This window comes from Chaetodon trifascialis, chromosome 6, assembly GCF_039877785.1.
Source record: "Chaetodon trifascialis isolate fChaTrf1 chromosome 6, fChaTrf1.hap1, whole genome shotgun sequence".
Taxonomy (NCBI): domain Eukaryota; kingdom Metazoa; phylum Chordata; class Actinopteri; order Chaetodontiformes; family Chaetodontidae; genus Chaetodon; species Chaetodon trifascialis.
The window spans coordinates 7,934,604-7,953,828 of NC_092061.1; the positions used below are offsets into that span (position 1 = coordinate 7,934,604).

The 19,225-nt window shown below is 44.2% G+C and overlaps 2 protein-coding genes across 3 annotated transcripts; both read left to right on the plus strand.

Annotated features, from left to right (window-relative positions):
* Positions 1–61: 61 nt before the first annotated feature.
* Positions 62–1,635, plus strand: LOC139332631 (uncharacterized). Of its 2 annotated transcripts, none has more exons than XM_070964682.1 (3): positions 62–204; positions 775–888; positions 1,293–1,635. In XM_070964682.1, the coding sequence occupies exons 1-3, from the start codon at positions 156–158 to the stop codon at positions 1,511–1,513; spliced, it is 384 nt and encodes a 127-aa protein (XP_070820783.1). In that variant the 5' UTR covers positions 62–155; the 3' UTR covers positions 1,514–1,635. The 2 variants fall into 2 exon arrangements, with proteins under 2 accessions (XP_070820783.1, XP_070820782.1); XM_070964681.1 differs by having other exon boundaries at positions 83–204; positions 748–888.
* Positions 1,636–4,259: 2,624 nt separating this feature from the next.
* plekha2 (pleckstrin homology domain containing A2) lies at positions 4,260–15,741 on the plus strand. The gene is made up of 12 exons (XM_070965307.1): positions 4,260–4,519; positions 7,411–7,571; positions 7,703–7,759; positions 8,554–8,602; positions 8,711–8,808; positions 10,386–10,517; positions 10,741–10,830; positions 10,970–11,038; positions 11,145–11,215; positions 12,086–12,149; positions 13,809–13,886; positions 14,006–15,741. Exons 2-12 carry the CDS (start codon positions 7,431–7,433, stop codon positions 14,456–14,458), a joined length of 1,302 nt encoding a protein of 433 aa, XP_070821408.1. The 5' UTR covers positions 4,260–4,519; positions 7,411–7,430; the 3' UTR covers positions 14,459–15,741.
* Positions 15,742–19,225: the final 3,484 nt, after the last annotated feature.

A 19,225-nucleotide genomic window follows, 5' to 3' on the forward strand; every position in this document is an offset into this window, starting at 1 on the left:
CAGCATCGATGCAGATTACAGAGATAAAACTTTAATGCCTAAACCCCCTCCTGCTCCACCTCAACCCCTGCTGTCCCCTCCGTCCGAGCCTCCTCTCAGCTCATCCACTCTCCCTCTGGACTCTTGAAGACACGGTGACCCATCAGCCAGCTGCCATGAAGACCGTTCTCGCCCTGCTGTTGCTCATCTCTCTGGCCTGCCACAGTAAGTTTTCTACAACACTGATACCGACACTGGATTTGGGCTTTTCAGCAGTGGGGAAGGATTTAGTTGATTAGCAGCTGGCAGACTCTTTGCTGAGAGGTTACAGAAGCACTGTGATACAGAGGATCCAGGATTTTTCTGTCCTAAAAGCAGACCTTTGTGGAAGATTAATTTTCCAAAGGCCAGCACATTTTGGAACACTTTTCACATAAATCTGCCACAGATTTAAACTCGCAACGTGTCCATGATGTACATATCAACTAAATCAGCAATAAATTCAGCCTGCATGGTGGAAAAATCCATACGCTCGTGCAATCTAACAGCTTCTTGTGACATACAGCAGCTACGATCGTGTGCAAATGTGTTCCAGTCATAAATTTGAGTCATGTGTGGATTTCTGCTCAAAATAGCTGCAAGCGTGTGCAGGTGTGTGTGCAGGCGTGTGTGTGTGGATGCACAGTGGCACAAACAATTCGTAAGAACAGGTTGTGCGACTCCATGCTTACACCCGGCTGTGAATATGCATGCTCAGTCTCAAGTCAGGTGCTCTCTCTTGTTCTGTCTGTAAAGGCCACGCCCTCAAATGTCACACATGCGTGGCGTCCAATGAGGACGACTGCAACCGACAGGGCTCCACCTCCTGCCCTCAGTACGCCGACGCCTGCTCCACCATCACAGGACCCAGTGAGTAAATACTCACCCAGGAAAACATGCAACAGGAGTATGATGTGGTTGAATCCAGTATTGTAAAGACCTCACTAGAGGTCAGCATAACACAGCTGCTCATGTCACAAAATCAAACCTCTGTCTTATTCTGTCTGTTTATGTGTGAGCGAGTGTGTGATCACGAAGCCAGCCTTTCATTATTTGAGGTGGCTGGATGTTTTCCCAGCAGTTTATGATAACCACAGACCCCTGTGTGCCCATATGTGTGTGTGTGTGTGAAGAAGAGTGGGAGTGTGGGAGGGAGTTCATCGGGTTCACGGCGTCATACCAAGTTAAAACATGGCCTTCAATCGCTTCAAAGCAACTTAAGTGTGAATGTCTGCCGCCGTCACGCTTCCCTCTCTGTCTCGCCCTCCCTCCAGACACCGTGATGAAGTCGTGCACATACAAGAGTTTCTGCGACAAGGCTCATGGCAGCACCTCAGGAGCCAAGATGGAATGTTGTTTTGGCGACGACTGCAACGGGCCCCACAGGAGCCGCAGCCACGGGGACCACCACCACAGCGGTGCAGGGGCCCTGGCCTCCAGCCCCGTCCTGCTGGTCACTGCCCTACTGCTGCGTGCGGCCTTCAGTCAGCTGTGAGCACCTCCACCTCTCTTTCCCTGCGGTGATTCATCACCTCCTCCTCATCTGTTTAATCCAATCATTTGCTACGTTGTCCAAACATCCACCCTCTCCTCTTTGTCACTGTGCCCCTCAGAGATTTTTATTCAAAAAAGGAGTTGTGGAGAGTTTCAGAAAAGTGTTTCTAAAGACTGCTTCGGTGCACTGAAGGTCTGACCCAAAAATACAAGCTTCAAGTCAACGCCTTTTGTTGTGTCATTCTTTTTTATCATCATCAAAAACTTGAATAGCAGCATCATTATCTCTTACGGTATGTTCACTTTCAGGTCGTGTAAAGTGACACATGCATACAAAGTGAAGTGCACCTACCCATGACTCGGGTGTGGTTTTGGTAGGTGCTCGGGTGCCTCAGTAGGGAGCATAGTGCACAGCTCGCTTGACACCATAGAACCACATTATTCACCTGTGTTGTTGTCATGGGGACCAGAATGGAAACTCTGAGTATTTTAACACCACAGTCTCGGCAAAATGTTGTGGTCACAGTGTGTTTAGTGCTCGAATTGTTCATTTTTTTTGTGCATGCAAGCTTGTCTGAATAAAGATACAATCACGCCCTTACTTGTGTGTGTGTGCGGTATGTGTTTGTGTGTGGGTAAGATGGCCCTGGTGTGATATTTGACACCCCACACTTGACCTTTAAAAGCCAGAGACAACAAATGTGTGTTTATATTGATGATGATTGTGAAAGCACACATACAGTAGAGGGAAAATAGTCTCTGATTTTTTTAGTAGAAACAGAGGGGGCTCTGTGGAAACTTCAGGACTTCCTTCTGCAACTGTGTAACTTGAATCCTGTGCAGTCGCCACAGGATATGAAATCAGCGAGGTAAGTCTCCCTCCTCAGGCAGGTCATATGACATGCAACCACTTCCTCTTAACAGGCCACAAATTTTACCAAAAGAAAAAAACACAAACCCAGAATCACTCCTGTACATGCAGATATCTCATATTTCAGCACTTATGAAGGTGACAGGCTTCGCGGAGGAAGGCAGCACACATGGAAAACTAAAGCCAGATTCTTGACGAGACGTTAGTTTTGAAAGCAGGAGGTCAGGTCAGTTCATCCTCCGAGCTCGCTTTCTATCTCTCAGGAGTTTCATCACAGGACTCGAGATGTGGTCACCTTTGTCTAAAGGTGGAAAACCAGTGAAGCAACACTGAAGTACTGTATTTAAGTTGGTTACAGTCTGAGGTTCTTTTCACACTGCAGCTTTCGTCTGATGTTGAAGCTGCTACTTCGCATGTTAAGATTTTATATAAAACCATAAAACAAGCTCAGAAAATAAGATGCATTGCTTAGGTTTAAACCATGATGCAGTCAAACCAAGTATCACCTGGATACAGTATTAAAACACGGGTTATTCTATATATTACCCTCTGACAGGGCCCACACCTGCATCAGTTGTAACACTTGAATTTTCTCCAGTAGCTTTGAGTGACAACCCTCAACCTCATCATGCTACTACTTGCTTACTAAGCTGGCTTTGAGGTTTCATGTGTTTTTTTTCTCTCTCTCTCTCTCTGATGGTAAATTGAAACTGATTTATGTTTGAACTATATTTGTTTGCTTTGCTCAGAGGTGTCGCTTCATGGTATTCATACTGGTTGTAAGGTCACTGGCTGTGTATGACAAAAGGGAATCTCAGACAGCCTTTGACCAAGATCATTTCAGTAAAACTGTTCAGGCTAAAACTGTGAAGTAACTGACCGCTAAATAAGATGCAGCTAAAACAGGACAGCACATCAGCTTATTTTATTTTATTTCATTATTATTTTATTATTATTATCATTATTTATTTATTTATTTTGCAGTGTTATAAGCATAAAGCTTATTGGTTAATTTAGAAATGTGTTTTTCTGGTAGTATATTCGCATAAAACATCCTATTTGCACAAACAGAAGACAAGTAGCTGTGATTTCTGGGCTAAGATAAAAAAAAAATGCTTTAAAAAATAAACATTATGTAATGTAAGTACACCTAACCTCCACCTCTTTATTTACATTTAGTACAAATGTGACTACAAGACTAAGTTTTGCACCAACATTTAGAGGAAACACACAATTTAGAGAAACTGAAACTGAAAATTTGTCATTTTCTTTTAAACGCTTAAGAACTTTTAGAGTTTGTTTTGGATTCCTTAAATCGTGGGCACGGCCCTGCTTTCTGTGGAGTACTTATACCTTTTGCTTTCCCACTGCTTCTTTAACACTTAAGATCTTTCCGTACAGGACGTTATGTTTCTTGGCACCACTGCTTTTGGCTCATCATCTCGCACCTGTCACACACTCACCTCACATGACATATTTATGAATGACACTGTTCTTCTCCGTGTTCCTGCTCATCCAGGCTGACACCTGGTTTACAGTTCCAGCTGTCATTTATAAGTCTGATGCGTCTGACTCTGCTGCGTGTGTGCGTGAGTTTCTGTGTGCGCGTTTGACCAACTTCTCAGGTTGCCACCTGAGAGGAGAGCTAACGTCTCACGTGCAGCTGCAGCGCGCGTTTTATTTTATTTTGTAAAAAGGCTTCAGCGAAAAGCGCACGAGCTGCTAATAGACAATTTTCAGGAAGAGCCTCGCGCCGCATCGCTTATCCTGTTCGAATAACAGCAAAGCAGCTGAGCTCTGATTAGTTCCTCTTGTGAGAGCGCAGCAGAGCAGAGGAGGAGGAGGACCCGGCCGGAGCTGAGAGGACGCATAGATCACATCCGGGGCTGGTTTATTCTAATAACGAAACGTCCAACCCGGAAAAAAGTCAGGTCTTCAGTAATCCGATCACACAAACAAACAGACGGCAGTGTCGGAGTGCGGTGCACGCCGGCTTTGTTCATGTACTCTGATTGTAAAATTGATTAAAACTTAAAAATACCATGCGCCAAAGCGTTTGCCAAACTCGGGTGTCTCCTCTCTGCTTCGGAGCCGCGCAGGGCGCTGGCTGTGGCGCACACTGACTCTCCACAGCGGGTAAGTAGTCAGTCGACAGAGGCACTTTCTGTGTGTGTGTGTGTGTGTGTGTGTGTGTGTGTGTGTGTGTGTGCGCCCCATGCCTGTGTGTGATGGCACAGTACGGTAGGTGTGGCAGGCCGTTGAGTCGTCGGATCTGGTGAGTCAGTGCAGGTCATCTGAGCAGGACTAATGCAACGTCTGTCAGGTGTCGCTGAGTAATTCTGCCGGATCACATTTTAAACTTTTTACTGCGCGCGCATCATCACGCTCCGGACGCGCACGCTCGCGGTGTTGAAAGCTGTCATCCGGCGGCGTGAGGCGCGTGCCTGCGCCCCTGCAGATGTGGTTGAACTGTGAAAATCCAGATGTCACCTGAAAGCAGCGACGCAACGTTTGGACCTTAATATGTGAGAAAACGCCTGTCACAGCTTAGATAACGTCTACGCGTTGCCAACCAGCTGTCCAGAACTCCAAAATATTCAGTTTCAGGTCCAATATTAAGGTATTTCATCTGAGTAGTTACTTTCTGTTTCGCATCTCAGAGGGAAATATTGTACTTTTTGCTCCACTGCACTTATTTCACTCTTCAATGGTACTTCAAATCAGGATTTATACATTATAAATCATATGATGGCTGTATGACAGTAACTGGGGGAGGGGGGCATCCCCATCTTAGGAAATAACACCAACACACCCCTCACCTTTTTGTGACCCCCCCCCCCATTGTTTAAAATTAGCTTTACCTGCAACAGTGAGGTAACACTTCCATGCTAATGCATTAAAAATATGAATAATATTCCACCACTGGCAGCTTATCCTCAAGCTCAAATGATTAATCGTTATTAGAATTGTGATTGATTTGCAGTCAGTGGATCGTGTTGATTCAGCTCTAAGTTACATGGGTACAACCTGCCGTGGCTTTTGAGGGACCTGTTGGAGGTAGTCTGAGAAAACCAGCCACATGGTGCTTCAGTTTGGGCTTAAAATTGTTAAAACTCTACGTTACAAACTGGGGGCATGTTTGAAAGAGGCGTTTCCCCGGCAGGGAGGGTCTAAACGAGCTTGACTCAAAGTCAAAGACATCTTGGCTTGTTTCCTGCATTCATTCTTTTGTTTTTGTGCCTCTCACAAGTCCCCAAACTTTACAGAAGTTCACTGGAAACTTGCTGGAGTGCACGATGAGTTTGAATCAGTTTCTGAAAGTTAGAAAAGAGGTTACAGAAATAAAGCAGATGTGTATACTGTGTGTAGGTGGGTTTCACTTCACTGCCCTGGATGTGGTGATAGACGATGACTGATATTCTCTGCTGTGATCTGTGCACCGTGTTCTGTCATCGTTCACACAAACTCTAAATAATGCATGTGCGTGTGTGATGCTGCTACATTTCAAAGCCGCAGAATGAATGATGAATGATATTTATTGGTAATGTTTTGCCGTAGATGCCACAGCCTCACCGCTGCTTCTCCCTGTAATGGTTACACCAGATGTTTTCTGATACCCAAAATGGTTTATGTGTGTGTGTGTGTGTGTGTGTGTGTGTGTGTGTGTGTGTGTGTGTGTGTGTGTGTGTGTGTGTGTGTGTGTGTGTGGGTGTGGGGTGTGCCAGTCTGAGCGTTGGTATCTGTGTGACCTCTGCGGCATCATTTTGACTTTTCCGTTACACCCAGAGTTTCTGCGCAGGGCTCCTGACTGGCTGGCGTGTTTGACCTGTTTCAATGGCAAACTGTTGCACGTCGGATGCATCAGAAGCACAGCCCACCGCTTTTCAAAGCAGTTTCAAAATGAAGCACAAAATCAAAAATAGTTTGACAGGAGGAGTTCCACCGGCGCAGTGACGATCTGTTGTTATTTCTCTGTTCTCTTGTTGCATTACGTGTGGCAGCGCTTTCATGGAAATTTTGATAATTTCCATCTCTTGAGTGGTTTTAAGCCAAGACGGTCCTGTAAAAGCACTGGCAGGGAGCTCAGCCATTCAGTCCTGATTATATATTTTATATGACTGTCACTTAGCATATAATTTTTGCTCTTATATAAAAAATCAGTCACAGATGTGGCCTAGTTAGCCAACGTATTACCTTTGTGGCCACATCACATTCAATAAATATATATATAAATTCAAGTATGGGGTAAAGTGTGCAGAAAGCCTGCGTTCATCTGACCGTGTTCGGTTTATCATTGTGATTATTTCATGTTTAGTTTGCAGAGATGCAACAGTGGAGGGACAGAGAGGAGGATGAGATTATAAATTAGAGCTCTTGCTGTGCCAGAGGTCCCTGTGACTCCCCCCAAACAATAAAAAAGTACTTTTATGCACAGCTGTCCTGTATGGATAAAGTTCTGCAGGAAAGCAAACACTGTTGAAATCTCATCGGCGTACCTGAGTGTCTGAGCTGCACGAGTGTTGAGAAGTCAGTCAGCAGCTCAGTGATTCACATGCATGGCATCATCTTAATGAATACATCTCCCCAGCTCCCTCCCCCCTTTCCTCTCCTCTTTTTTCCCCTCTCCTCCCTCCCTCTCCTCTCTCTTCTCTGGCCAGTGGAAATGTGCGTGTGTGCAGATCTTGAGTGCAGTCTGTAATTTTTGGCTGTGGTGGAGGGCCTCAGCTCAGCCTCGGGCTTCAGGGTTTGCTGCTCAGCCTCAATCACGTCACATGAAAAACTGCTGAGAGCGAGTGGGTCTCTTTCTTTCTGAGTGTGTGTGTGTGTGTGTGTGTGTGTGTGTGTGTGTGTGTGTGTGTGTGTGTGTGTGTGTCTGAACAGTAAATGAAAGATGGTTTATCCTCCACATCTGCCTGTCCCTGCCCATCTGTCTTATGAGTCTGTCTCCTTCTGTTGCTCCCCTTTGCCTCTTATTGTCCATCTGACTTGAGTGTCTGTCTGTCCGTCCGTCTGTCTGTGTGTCCCAGTGATATGTGATAGCAGCAGCATGCCGTACTTGGACCGGCTGAACCGTGTTTGTGGCTTCCTGGACATCGAGGAGAAGGAGAGCAGCTGCCGCTTCCAGAGACGATACTTCATCCTGGACACGCAGGGAAATGCTCTGCTGTGGTATATGGACAACCCTCAGGTGCTCCACGCATACATGCATGACACAAACTTGCACAAACAGCACGAGGAAGTGAAATTGACCAATAGGAGCCACGTAACCTTGGACTCTGAGTCAATGACGGGTCTGTGTGTTTGTGTTTCTGCATGCAGAACCTGCCCAGTGGAGCCAGCTTTGTTGGCAGCCTGAAACTAACCTACATCTCTAAGGTAAAGCGCCGCCTGTCATTTCACTTTGCTGCGGGTTGTCCTTACACAATGTCCCACGAACTCCACGCGTGTCTGAGCGCCGCGGACGCAGGAATTCGCAGAGCGCACAAATAGAAACATGCAAATAGGGTGCGCAGATAGAGCCGATCGGAGTTATCTGTAGTCACATGCAGAAGCAGACTTTGTGAAGTTTTCCAGATGTCAGCGCTCGCTGAGCTAACCAGAGATAATGACATCTGGCTTCACTGCACTGCAGCGCTGACAGCTCCTCCCTGGACACTCACAGAGACGTCAAAGATATGAAATGTCTCTCCTCCCCTCATGTCTTCTGTCCTTGCCTTTTGTTTCCTCATTTCATTTTGTCTCCTCTCCTTTGGTTTCCTGTCCTTATATCTCCTCTCTTTTTGTCTCTTCTCTTTTTGTCTCTTCTCCTTTTTTCTGCCCTTCTCTTCTTTGGTCTCCTGTCCCCTGCTTTCCTTTTTGCTGCTCCTCTCTTCTTTGGTCTCTTGGTCCCTCCCGTGTCTCCTCTTTTTTATTTTTTTTTTCATCCTCTCTCTTCTCCTCTTGTCTCCTCTCCTGTCCTTTGTCTCCTCTTTTTGTCTCCTTTCCTTTGGTTTCCTCTCCTTATATCTCCCCTCTTTTTGCCACTTCTCTTTCGATCTCCTCTCCTTTTGTCTCCTCCTCCCTCCTTTTGTCTCTTGTCGGCTCTGTTTGTCTCCTTTTGTTTTTGTCTTCTCTCCTTCATATTTGTCTCCTCTCCTCTCCTTTTATCTCCTCTCTCCTCCTCTTCTCAGGTGAATGAAGCGACAGCGAAACAGAAGCCGAAGACAGAGTTCTGCTTCGGTGAGTTTTTTCGGGGACATGCTGAGTCGTCCTCATGCAGTCTCATGTGATGAAACGATATAATGCTGTTATCGTGGACATTCATTGATTTGATGTCTATTTTCGCAGTCATCAATGCGGTTTCGAGGCGGTACTTCCTCCAAGCCAACGATGTGACTGACATGAGGGACTGGGTGGCTGCTCTCAACAAGGCCAGCAAGATCACTGTGAGTGCAACACACACACACACACACACACACACACACACACACACACACACACACACACACACACATACACATACACCATTATAACCAGATATCTCTGTCTAATGTGAAAAGGCTGAGTTAGCAGTTATTGATTAGGGATTTGTTTCCACCTGAGCACAGGAAGCTCCAGTTTGCGTGGTGTGACTTCAACCAGTTTGGTCTGGGAGGACGCTGCCCACCAATACCCTCTCACACACTTGGTGAATGAGGAAATTGTGAATGTGCATGAATGTGAGCGATAACACACACGTCACTGTGGTGGAGGTGTTGAAACCCTGTTATGAGTGTGTAATTGACGTTATACGTATGTTCATTTTGCACATTTGCATGATATTTGCGAGATGACAGAGCTCGACAGACTCATGACAGCAGATGACAGGAGAGCGTTTCTCTTCTTCTCTCACCTGCACACTGACACAGGAAGCAGCACTTCACTCTCTCTCTTTCACTTCCCCTTTGACAGGAGGGCTTCTCTGCCGCCTTTTCTCAGCTTTCTTGGCCTCAATGAAAGCTTTGGTAAAAGGTGCTTCCTGAAGCAGAGTGGACCTGACGTGAGCGCAGGAATGAAAGTGAAGGACTAACGAATAAAATTCACAAAGATACTTACAGAAAAAGGCCTTCACATGATGTTTCTGTTATTATTTTGTTTTCTCCAGACACATTAGAGGGTGGAAGAGTTTAGATATTTGCCATTTATTGTTTATTATTATATTGGTTTTGCCATTTCAGCATTAATTGGCAGCTTTGTAACTCTGGCAACACTAAAGGCACCTCAGGTTTACACATTTAACAAGAGAAATGAGAGACGGCAGCAGCAATGAAGACTAATGAATAAATAAACAGGAAAAGAAATGTAGGAACTCTGAACTGTGGACTTCTGCATATAGTTTAGATTTCAAGTGCATGAGTGGCCTTTTATTTTCCTGTGTTTGAATGTGAATGCAGGGTTTATGGACAAATAAGAGTCCAATCACTGTTACAACAATACGTTTTTTTAGCATTTCTCAGTGAAACAGGTGACCTGTGCTAACCCATGAGCTCTTGGGACTGCTGATTCTGCGCTCAACGCCTCCACTGTTTTTTGCCGTTAACAGAAGTTAACAGTTCATTGTTTGTGTGGAGCCGCATTAGGCGTTACCGTGGCAACAACTACCCCTCCCTTGGGCCATGTTGGAACGGTTAATACAATCGATCAGTGTGTACACTGAAGTTACATAGAGTAAATAAAACAATGTATTATAGTATTATACATTTTTTCATATATGACAGACTATTCCTTTGACATATGTCTAAACTCACCTTGTTGTTCTTGTTTGATCTCTTTGTTTTTTCCAGGCAATTTAACCGTCTGTTCACTCGTGCCTGATAGAGGATACTAAAATTAAAACACACAAACTGTGTTGGATGCTCTCATGCAGAACACGTTACAGTTGCACTGTTGCAGCATGGAGACTCCCGCTGGGACTTTACCCTCTAAGCTCCGCTTGTTAATGTCAGGCTAGTTAATGTTGTCCACCCTGTTGCTGTGCTTTCAGGTTCCTAAGTCTGGCCCTGCACCTCTAAGGTCCGATGTGACCGCAGTAATCAGTGACACTCAGGGGGGGAAGAGACAGCAGGCCTACAAGACTGAGATAATCGGTGGCGTGGTGGTGCACACTCCCATCCAGGTAATGAAGAGGAAGCTGTGCTTACCATGATGATGCTAAAGGTGACAGTGATGATGCTGGCGGGAGCGGCTTGCGCTAATGAGCATTGTTTTTATCTGATACTGAGCTGGCTGTTCGCCTCCACAACCACTTCGTGTGCAAACTGATATCTGATGTATTTTGAAGATGGCGGTTGCGTGATTGTAACAGTGATAGTGAAGACGGTTATGATGAAATGTTTCAGAATGAGGGCGAAGAGACAGAAGGGAGAGAGAAGAAAGGCACCAGGCCCGGCGTGCTGAGGTGGGGTTACTGCGTCAAACAGGGAAATGTGGTGAGTGCCCAGCTGCTTATCACTGATTAGCACTGCGTTATAACTCTGTGGATAAAAAAGCTGCATGTGGAAACTGAAACGTGCGTGTGTGTGTGTGTGTGTGTGTGTGTGTGTGTGTGTGTGTGTGTGTGTGTTTCAGAGGAAGAGCTGGAAGAGGAGGTTTTTCACCCTGGATGACAATGCAGTCAGTTACTACAAGTCAGAGATGGTGAGGAGCCAGAGTTTTTGTGTTTCCTCTCACATGTTGATGTTTGTTTTTGTGTGACTGTGGTCTTTGTCTCGCCATGGCTGAATTGTGCAAACGTATGTCTCAGGATAAGGAGCCTCTCCGAGCTATTCTACTAAGGGACATTCAGAAGGTCCATGAGTGTCTCGTCAAGTCAGGGTGAGTCAAATGTGAATCACCCAGTCAGATTCTCCCACCACTTTACTTTCTCTCCGGCTGGTTAGCTCTGATTTAAACATGCTGTGTACAAATATTTGGATAAGAACAGACCACGCTGTGAACAGATACGAACAGCATCCGTGTTAACTTATTTTTTACAAACAAAAAAGATTGATATTCAGACATTCACTGAGGTTTATCTTCGATTCTTCTTGATCGTTGCCCTTCAGGTTGGTGTTTCAGTGTAGGATGAAGCATGACTCATGTTGCACAGGAGTTGGTTTCAACCTCATAATCTATCGATCAATGATCTATGAAGCCTGGCACCGTGCACAACTTCACAGCAGATGGAAACTGTTAGGGAGCGTCTCAAAAGTGCAAAATGACAAAAGAGATTTTTCATCTGGGCCATCTACTGCATGCACGATGAACTGCTTGGGCTCCTGTTTTACCTTTCATCTTAAACTCTTTGAGCCAACTTTACATTAACCTGGACCTCCTGTTATTTACACAACCTCCATTTTTCAAAGAGAAATCACACAACATGAGCCGATGCAGTTCTGACGTGTGTGCGTTCCCACTTGAAGACCTCCCATTCTGTTTCCATGAACAGTTACACGGCTTATAATTTGACTCAGTTCGAACTTACCTTTCAGTGATAAATAATATTATTTATATTAATTTATTTGATTAATTTAGGCACATGATTGACATATACATACATAAGGAGTTTAAATGACAATAGCAAAGATCTGAGCATCGTCATTTCTTATCATCATTTCTTATATCTGCAGTACCAGTACTATCACACCCCCCCCTTAGCCACTGTTTAACCCAGCGTGATGATTGTCCTCCTTATGTGTCCATCAGGGATCTCCTGCTGAGAGACAACCTGTTTGAGATCATCACCGGCCCCCGAACCTTCTACATTCAGGTACAATGCTGTTTACCTCTTATACCAACCAATGAGAAGCTTCGTTCCTCACAGGTATCTTCAGACATGTGAGCTGAACCGCGTGAGGACGTCGATCAGATACACGCTGTTCTGTCAGAGCGGAGAGGCTCTGTATTCCAGGTGTATCCGTCGTGATGTTTTGAGCTGTTCTGTGAATGCTCTGCTGCTGATGTGTGGCAGTTTGTTTTTGTGAAACGGGCGCAGCCGTCTGTAACCATAACAACAATAACATCCTGCCCGCCGCCCCCCTGGGAGAACAGCTGACTGAGACGAGGGGGGCGGATCGGATGGGAAGTGCTGGGAGAGAGACAGGGGCTGCAAGCACGAGCGCTTTTATTTTTGTCTGTGCAAGAAAAAAAAAAGGAAGCATGACAGATATTTGGTAAACTGAAACAAACAACACATAAACAAAAATAGATTTAGAAGAGTACGTAAATCAACAGCAAAAATTCAAAATGTCATTTCTGATTATATTTATGTAATCATAAATAAATACACACAGTAACAAAAAATAAATAAAATTCCCTTAACAATCGCAGAAATTGCTTCTGTCTGACTTACAGATATTTAGTTTAATATTATAAAAACTAGCAAATCTTCACCCTCAGGAGGCTCAAACCAGTTTGACTTCAAAGAGTTTTTAACTGATTATAAGTGTCTCAGTTTAATAGTGATGACTTCATAAGCCAGTGAGACCGTCAGCGAGACGATTGGCTGTTTCTATAAAGTTATTATTAATGCTTTTCACTGAATTCAATTCCCCACGAAATCAGACAAAATGATTTCCAGCACGCAGACCAGAGGAGCTGACGTTAGCGTTTCCCCAGGCGAAGTTTGACAGCGAGTGATCCATCAGGCAGTTAAAAGGAGGCAGGAGGAGACTTTTCTTTAAAGAGTTTTATTTTTGACGTTGTGTTTAGTGGCTCTGGCTGATACTGCAGCAGCATCAGCATCAGCCAATACACTGAAGGACAAAAAAAAAAAAAGGACAGCGATAGAGCATGAAGACACCTCGGTCGGCCACTCAACAGATGCAGAGAGTTGTGGGATTTAAAAGGATTTGAAGCTGATCCTGACCTGGCCCTCTTCCTCTTCCTCTTCCTCTTCCTCTTCCTCTTCAGGCTGATGATATAAATCTTTCAAAGTGGGACACAAATACATAATTTCACTTTTAATGTATATTTTAGATATTTGTAAACGAGCTGGGCACTGTAGGTTTTGGTAAACTCCAATCAAAGTACATGGTGCCTTTGTTATGGACTATTTTCAGCAGCGGATTAATATGAGTTGACTAAATACTAAGTATTTATGACGGCAGGTATGAGATATTGACTCAAAACAAACTGCAAAAGCGATGATATGGCTCGTTCGTGTTTTTTTAATAGTTGTTGGACACATTTTTGTGACTCAGATCAATGAGCTGCATCAGGCTTTGACTACACAAACAACACCTGTGAGCAGGATCAAATCTTTTGTTGTTTTTGGTCTTGTCATGAGGTTTGTTGACAGTAAGACAAATGCGGAATATCTCTGGATTAGCCGCTCTTAGAAAATGTGATAAAGCACAATAGGACAAACCACTACAGCACACCACCACGATTGTGCAAAGCTTTATCTTCTGCTCATGTTTCTCTACAGACAGACTCTCCAGAGGAGATGCATGGCTGGATCAGGGACATTGAGATGAAGATCCAGGACTTCAGAGGTCCCCCGAAGGTAGCAACAACTTTTGTCTCCCCCTGTAACACAAAAAAAAAACAAAATATCCTTCAATCCCCTCTGTCTTTATGCTCTTGGAGAGAGAAAGACTGATGTGTGCTTCTCTCTCTCTGCAGGGTTTCTCGTTTAAACGTGCGTCCTCTTACTATCGAAGTCACAACGCCTCCTCAGCGTCTCGGGGGCAACACAGCGATGAGCGCAGACCTGCGCTGGTCAAGTCCTCCTCCGTGGCCCCGGGTTGGCAGCCCTGGATGCCCGTCCCCCCGTGTGAGCCGTCCATCCTGGACGCAGAGGACGAAGACAGTGCTTTCAGCTCCGTGCCCACCTTGCCCTCTCTCTCCTCCTCCTCCACCTCCTCCTCCACCTCGTCCTCCTCCAACTCCCTCTCCACCCCGACACCTTGCCCCACCGTGCCTCCAGCAGCTTCAGGCGGCGGACTGGGGATCCTCACAGCGTCCGGAGACGTGGCGAGCGAGCGTCGGAGGCACCGCTCGCAGCCTCAGCCTCACACCGGCTGCAGCTTCCCCTTCAGCCTGGACGATGACGGCATCCGGACCACAGACGTCTAGTTCAGCGACGTCTGTCCAGACCCTTGAGTGGACTTATGTGTTGGTACCTGCTTTAAAATGAATGTGACTGGTAATAATAGTATTCCCTGCTAATGAAGTGACACTGTGACCATCTGCCTCAATGCCATGACATGAGATTGGGGCCCCCTGCTGGTCTTATGGCTGTATTGCAGACGAAGGCTGCACCCAGCTGGAAAGGGAGCGAGGGCCGCAGCGTTTGTTGTTCACAGGACTGTGAAGAAGTACGACAGAGTGTTTTTAGTGCAACTTCCTCTGAAAACTTGAATGATATCGTTAATAATTGTTCTTGCAGACAAATGATGGCACATGCTTTGGATCTGTTGCACTTGGCTCCCACCAGAGATGTAACCCTGTCATCATAGACATGTCCTCACCCCTGCTAGAAGTATTCACAAACACGTGTTTAAAGGCATTTTAACACATTATTATCCACATTTTTTATATTCAAGCTTATGTTCACTAAATACTTTAAAATCATTTTGAGTTTCTCTTGAGCCCAGCAGTGTTTTCCCCCTCTTTCTTCCTGAGATGCACAGTCTGTAAAAAGCTGCACACCAACTTATCTTCATTAATAATTAACAAGCATTTTATTACTAACATCTAATCAGGTGTGTGGGGGAAAGTGTCCTGTAGGTCTCATAAAAAAGGTACATGCACCCGCATGGCAACTGACTGAGGGCTGCTGTTGGTTTAGCTGGTGCAGACAGAGAATAAGGAGTCAGCAGCAGCTTTTATGTGTTCGCACTATTTTTGAAAGAGGAGGTTTTTAATACTTGGCTTCAAGATCAATTGTCGGTAAACTGTGACTCCTTTTTTACAGGGTACCATAATAATACAGCAGTGTTTCAGTGGTACTCGTTAGTAGAATGTACTGCCAGCATCAAAGTACAGCTGATCAGCTGGTTAACTGCTTTGTAAATGTGATTTTCTTACTGCAGCATTATGTGGGGAAAACGTGCCACTACTTCTGGTAATTTAATTGTAATTCCGCACTTTGCTTTTTCTCATTTGTACTTGTGTAATTTTTTGTCACAGCTTTCACAGCAGATATTGCAGCTTCCTCTGAGATGAGGCCTCAGATACTTTGTGTACTTTGTGTTCTTACACTAGTAGTCTCAGCCCTTCTCGGGTTCACCTCAAGGCTCCATTGATGTGGTACCATGTTCGTGTCTGTTTCCGTTTTCTGAAGCTGTGTGCACTCGTCTGCCTGCGTATATTGTTAATTTTCTCTCTTGTACATTAAATGATGCCTTTTATTTGTCTTGCTTGGCTTGTCTTTGATCAGCTCTTTAAGTTCATAGTTGGTTTCAGTTTGACTTTTCACACTCTGCCATCTAGTGGCCGGTCTGCATTTTACACCAAGCTAACTTTGAAGAGTTTCATAAATTGTCTTTTGATGGCAAGCGATGGCTGAAGACTTTTAAAGTTTTATCTGTGTCTAAGTGCACAAATGTCCAACTGCAGACATGCAGATGACGAATTTGACCTTCAACACTGTCACCTTAAACACATGCACGCTATGTAGACACGAACACAAGCATGCACACCCATGCACATGTGAATCTAGAGCCCAGAGGCTGCGTTAAGTGAAGTGTTTCACACGTCCAGTGCAAAGGTCCATTACGTAAAACGCCTAAAAAACTGTGACCTGACCTCCGTCCACTTCAATCTGCCTCCCTGTGCAGCTGCGCGGCTGCAGGCCCGGCGAGAGTCAAGTGTCTCCACTGAACAGCTCAAATTGTGTCGGTAGGTAAAAAGGCCCTGAGTGCCTGTAAAATGTCAGCTGTGTTGAAATGAGTTTTCAGTCTGTTAAAGACAAAGCTCCTCTGGGTCCTGAGAGAAATCCAAGCAGAAACACGAGGCAGGGCCAGCGGTGGTGAAAGTCTGGCCAGCTTAAGGAAAGGAAAAGAAGATGGGGATGGGACTGTGTGTATTTGTGTAAAACAAACTCCACGTTACCTTTGGCCTGTTATAAACCGATCAAAAACCTCCCACCAGTATAATCCACTCCTCTGCTGAGCTCCTCATCTCTCCATTAAAACCTCTTTCACTGCCTGCCTTCTGCACACAGAAGCAATAAAGAGGTAAAGGTCTGACAGCATGACACACTCAAAGCCTTGGAGGTTGAATTTCTGCACAAACATAATGTAAAGGTCAGGCAACACTTCAGTCTGACGCCTGTGAGTGACAGGTAGCCGCGGGCAGACGCACACACTGCTCCTCTAAATGTTAATGTTCCCACATGGATGACTCTGCGCCTCCTCCTCATGTCATTACACTCTGGTGGTTTCCGGTGTTGCTCCTGAATACAGTCACTGGCGCTGGATGCTTGTGCTTTGTTGCTCGTTCGGTGGCTCGAGCTCAGGCAGTTTTTATGTATATGATGAAGACAACTGCACGTGTTTTGTTTGTCTTTTGGACTTTGTCACATCGATTTCTTTGCTCTCCACTGTTGCAGTTTCCCCTGTTTGCAGAAGAAGACCACCAGAGGGCGCTGCAACACCTCATTCACCACACTATCAGGGCGCAGCAGCAGAAGACGAGTTCATAAAGCACCGCTGCTGCTTTCAAATGCTTTGAAACCCAGTGAACATAATCGATGAAACCGCAATGACTTTCTAAATAAATCACTTTATAAGACATGACAAATGATGATAGAGAAGGTCACGCCAGCTCTTACCCAGTGATAAAATACAAAAGCTTCCTGGTTGCGATTTTACGCATCTACGCCTCCAACGGTTGTGTGGCCTTCAAAATAAAAGCTTGGCTTTATGAGAAAAGAAGTGTAAAATCGATAGACATTGATTAACTCTTATTTTTTTTTATATCTCAATAAATACTGTTCACTATTAAACCAAAAATCAAGCTAATTTAAGATTAGTGAGCTGCAAACGAGAAGTTTAGTCAAGTTATATTGACAGACAAGTCAGACAGAAGTTTCATAATCAATGAAGTGGTATCAAGCTATATTATTTATTCAGTGGTCTAGAGACTTGTCGGTTATGTTGTAAAATCATTACAATTATTTTTTAATTTTATATTGTATTGTATTTTGTACAGATAGACACTGTGGCTATTTGTGAAAGAGTGTGGGAGAGGAAATCTGTGTTTAATTTTCATCTCAAGTGACTTTTTCCATCAGAAAAAGGAGATATGATAATAATATTAATATAATATGATAATACGCTTTATATACAGCACTTTCAAAACAAAGTTACAACTGTTTTTCATGATTGAACCAGGATTCAAACATTTCAACGGTGAGTAATGGTGTTCAAGTCAAGAGTTCTGTGTAGAGTTCACACATTCATGCCATCCATGATGCTGTTAAATCAAAATGATCAGAGTATTGAATGTTTGGGAGAATATCACTGAAATACAGCTCAGAATTTCGTTGTTTTTAAGCTTATTACTGCTACTTTTAACCTTCGATGGGCTGATTTGTCAGAGCTAATGACTATAGATTTTCTTTTTGTGTGCTGAGTTTTTACCTCTGAGCTGATGTGTGATCTGTCAACCTCCACAAAGTGACCTGATCTGAAGGCAGGTTCTCTACAAGTCAGACTGCATACACTGTAAATTGTGAATTTACATTGTAAATAGATATAAAACAAAAACAGACAATATTACAGTATATAACATCTGAAAGAACAAAGCGCACCATGCATCTAGAGGTACCAGTTTAAGCACAGACACCCCAACAAATCGTCTTCGTGTTTTTCCAAACAGATTTAACTAAGCCTGTGCAGAGAGCAGAGTCACCCTAACATGTGTAATATGAAGTCATATTAATGTGGAACAGGTTTTCCTTCATCTGGCCTCGGAGGCCCCCCTCTGGACCCCTGCCAAACCCCCACCCTCCACTGTTCCCACATCAGACCACCTTACAAACTGGAGGTTGAGGAGGGGGGTTGGAATGTATTTTGCCCTGTGTGATGTGATTGTTTGCAGAGAAATGGGTTGACCTTGCCCTCTAATGCCACACACACACGTACACACTCGCTCTGGCCGAGCTGGAGGTGTGTGAGACAGACCTGCTGAGTGCAGGAGGTCTGGGACCCCGTCACCACTTCCTCCAGACAGAGAACAGAGGACCCAGTCAGCTGAAGCCAGGATGGGACAATAATGAGCCGTCCAGCCACCACCGCCACCTCATTCCAGGTATTATTGAAACCTTTGCCTCTCACTTTTTTCTTCTTCTCAGCCACTGAGGGATAAGTCCGTATGAAGAGTTATAGACCAAAAAGCAAAACCCAGTCTGAAAATTTAATTAATTACTCAATATTTCAAGATTTAAATGACCAAAAATGGTGCTAAATTAACGTTCTCAGGTAAACCTGAACATTAACCAGCACTGTGTATGGTGTGTACAGAGCTTTAATAGTGTCATTGCTACTGAAGCTTTCAAATAGCAAATATTTCATTTTGGAAACTTTGGGAAATTTAGTTTATATGACTGAGGAATAACACAATGTAATCAGATGTAAAAGTCAATAAAACATTCAGATCAGATTTCTGACATATAAGAAAATGATTTCAATGTTTTATGGTTTGTATGATTTCTTAACACTGTATATAATATTTAGTATATTCCAGCTGGGGAATATATCTATATCTGCATGGTAACTAAATCTGATTAAAAAAAAAAAAAAAAAAGATTAATTGCTTTCATCAGTGTTTTTTGTTAGAATTAAGGAGAAGTGATTATAAAAGAGATAATAAGCAAATTATCAAACAGGTCACAAT

Excerpts from the sequence above, each read along its gene's own strand:
- plekha2 (XM_070965307.1), top strand. The coding sequence starts at position 7,431 with ATGCCGTACTTGGACCGGCTGAACCGTGTTTGTGGCTTCCTGGACATC. Across the intron at positions 8,809-10,385 it reads ACAAGGCCAGCAAGATCACT|GTTCCTAAGTCTGGCCCTGC; the intron begins GTGAGTGCAACA and ends CTGTGCTTTCAG. Across the intron at positions 11,039-11,144 it reads GTTACTACAAGTCAGAGATG|GATAAGGAGCCTCTCCGAGC; the intron begins GTGAGGAGCCAG and ends CGTATGTCTCAG.
- LOC139332631 (XM_070964681.1), top strand. The coding sequence starts at position 156 with ATGAAGACCGTTCTCGCCCTGCTGTTGCTCATCTCTCTGGCCTGCCAC. Across the intron at positions 205-747 it reads CATCTCTCTGGCCTGCCACA|GTGCTCTCTCTTGTTCTGTC; the intron begins GTAAGTTTTCTA and ends GTCTCAAGTCAG. Across the intron at positions 889-1,292 it reads CTCCACCATCACAGGACCCA|ACACCGTGATGAAGTCGTGC; the intron begins GTGAGTAAATAC and ends CCCTCCCTCCAG.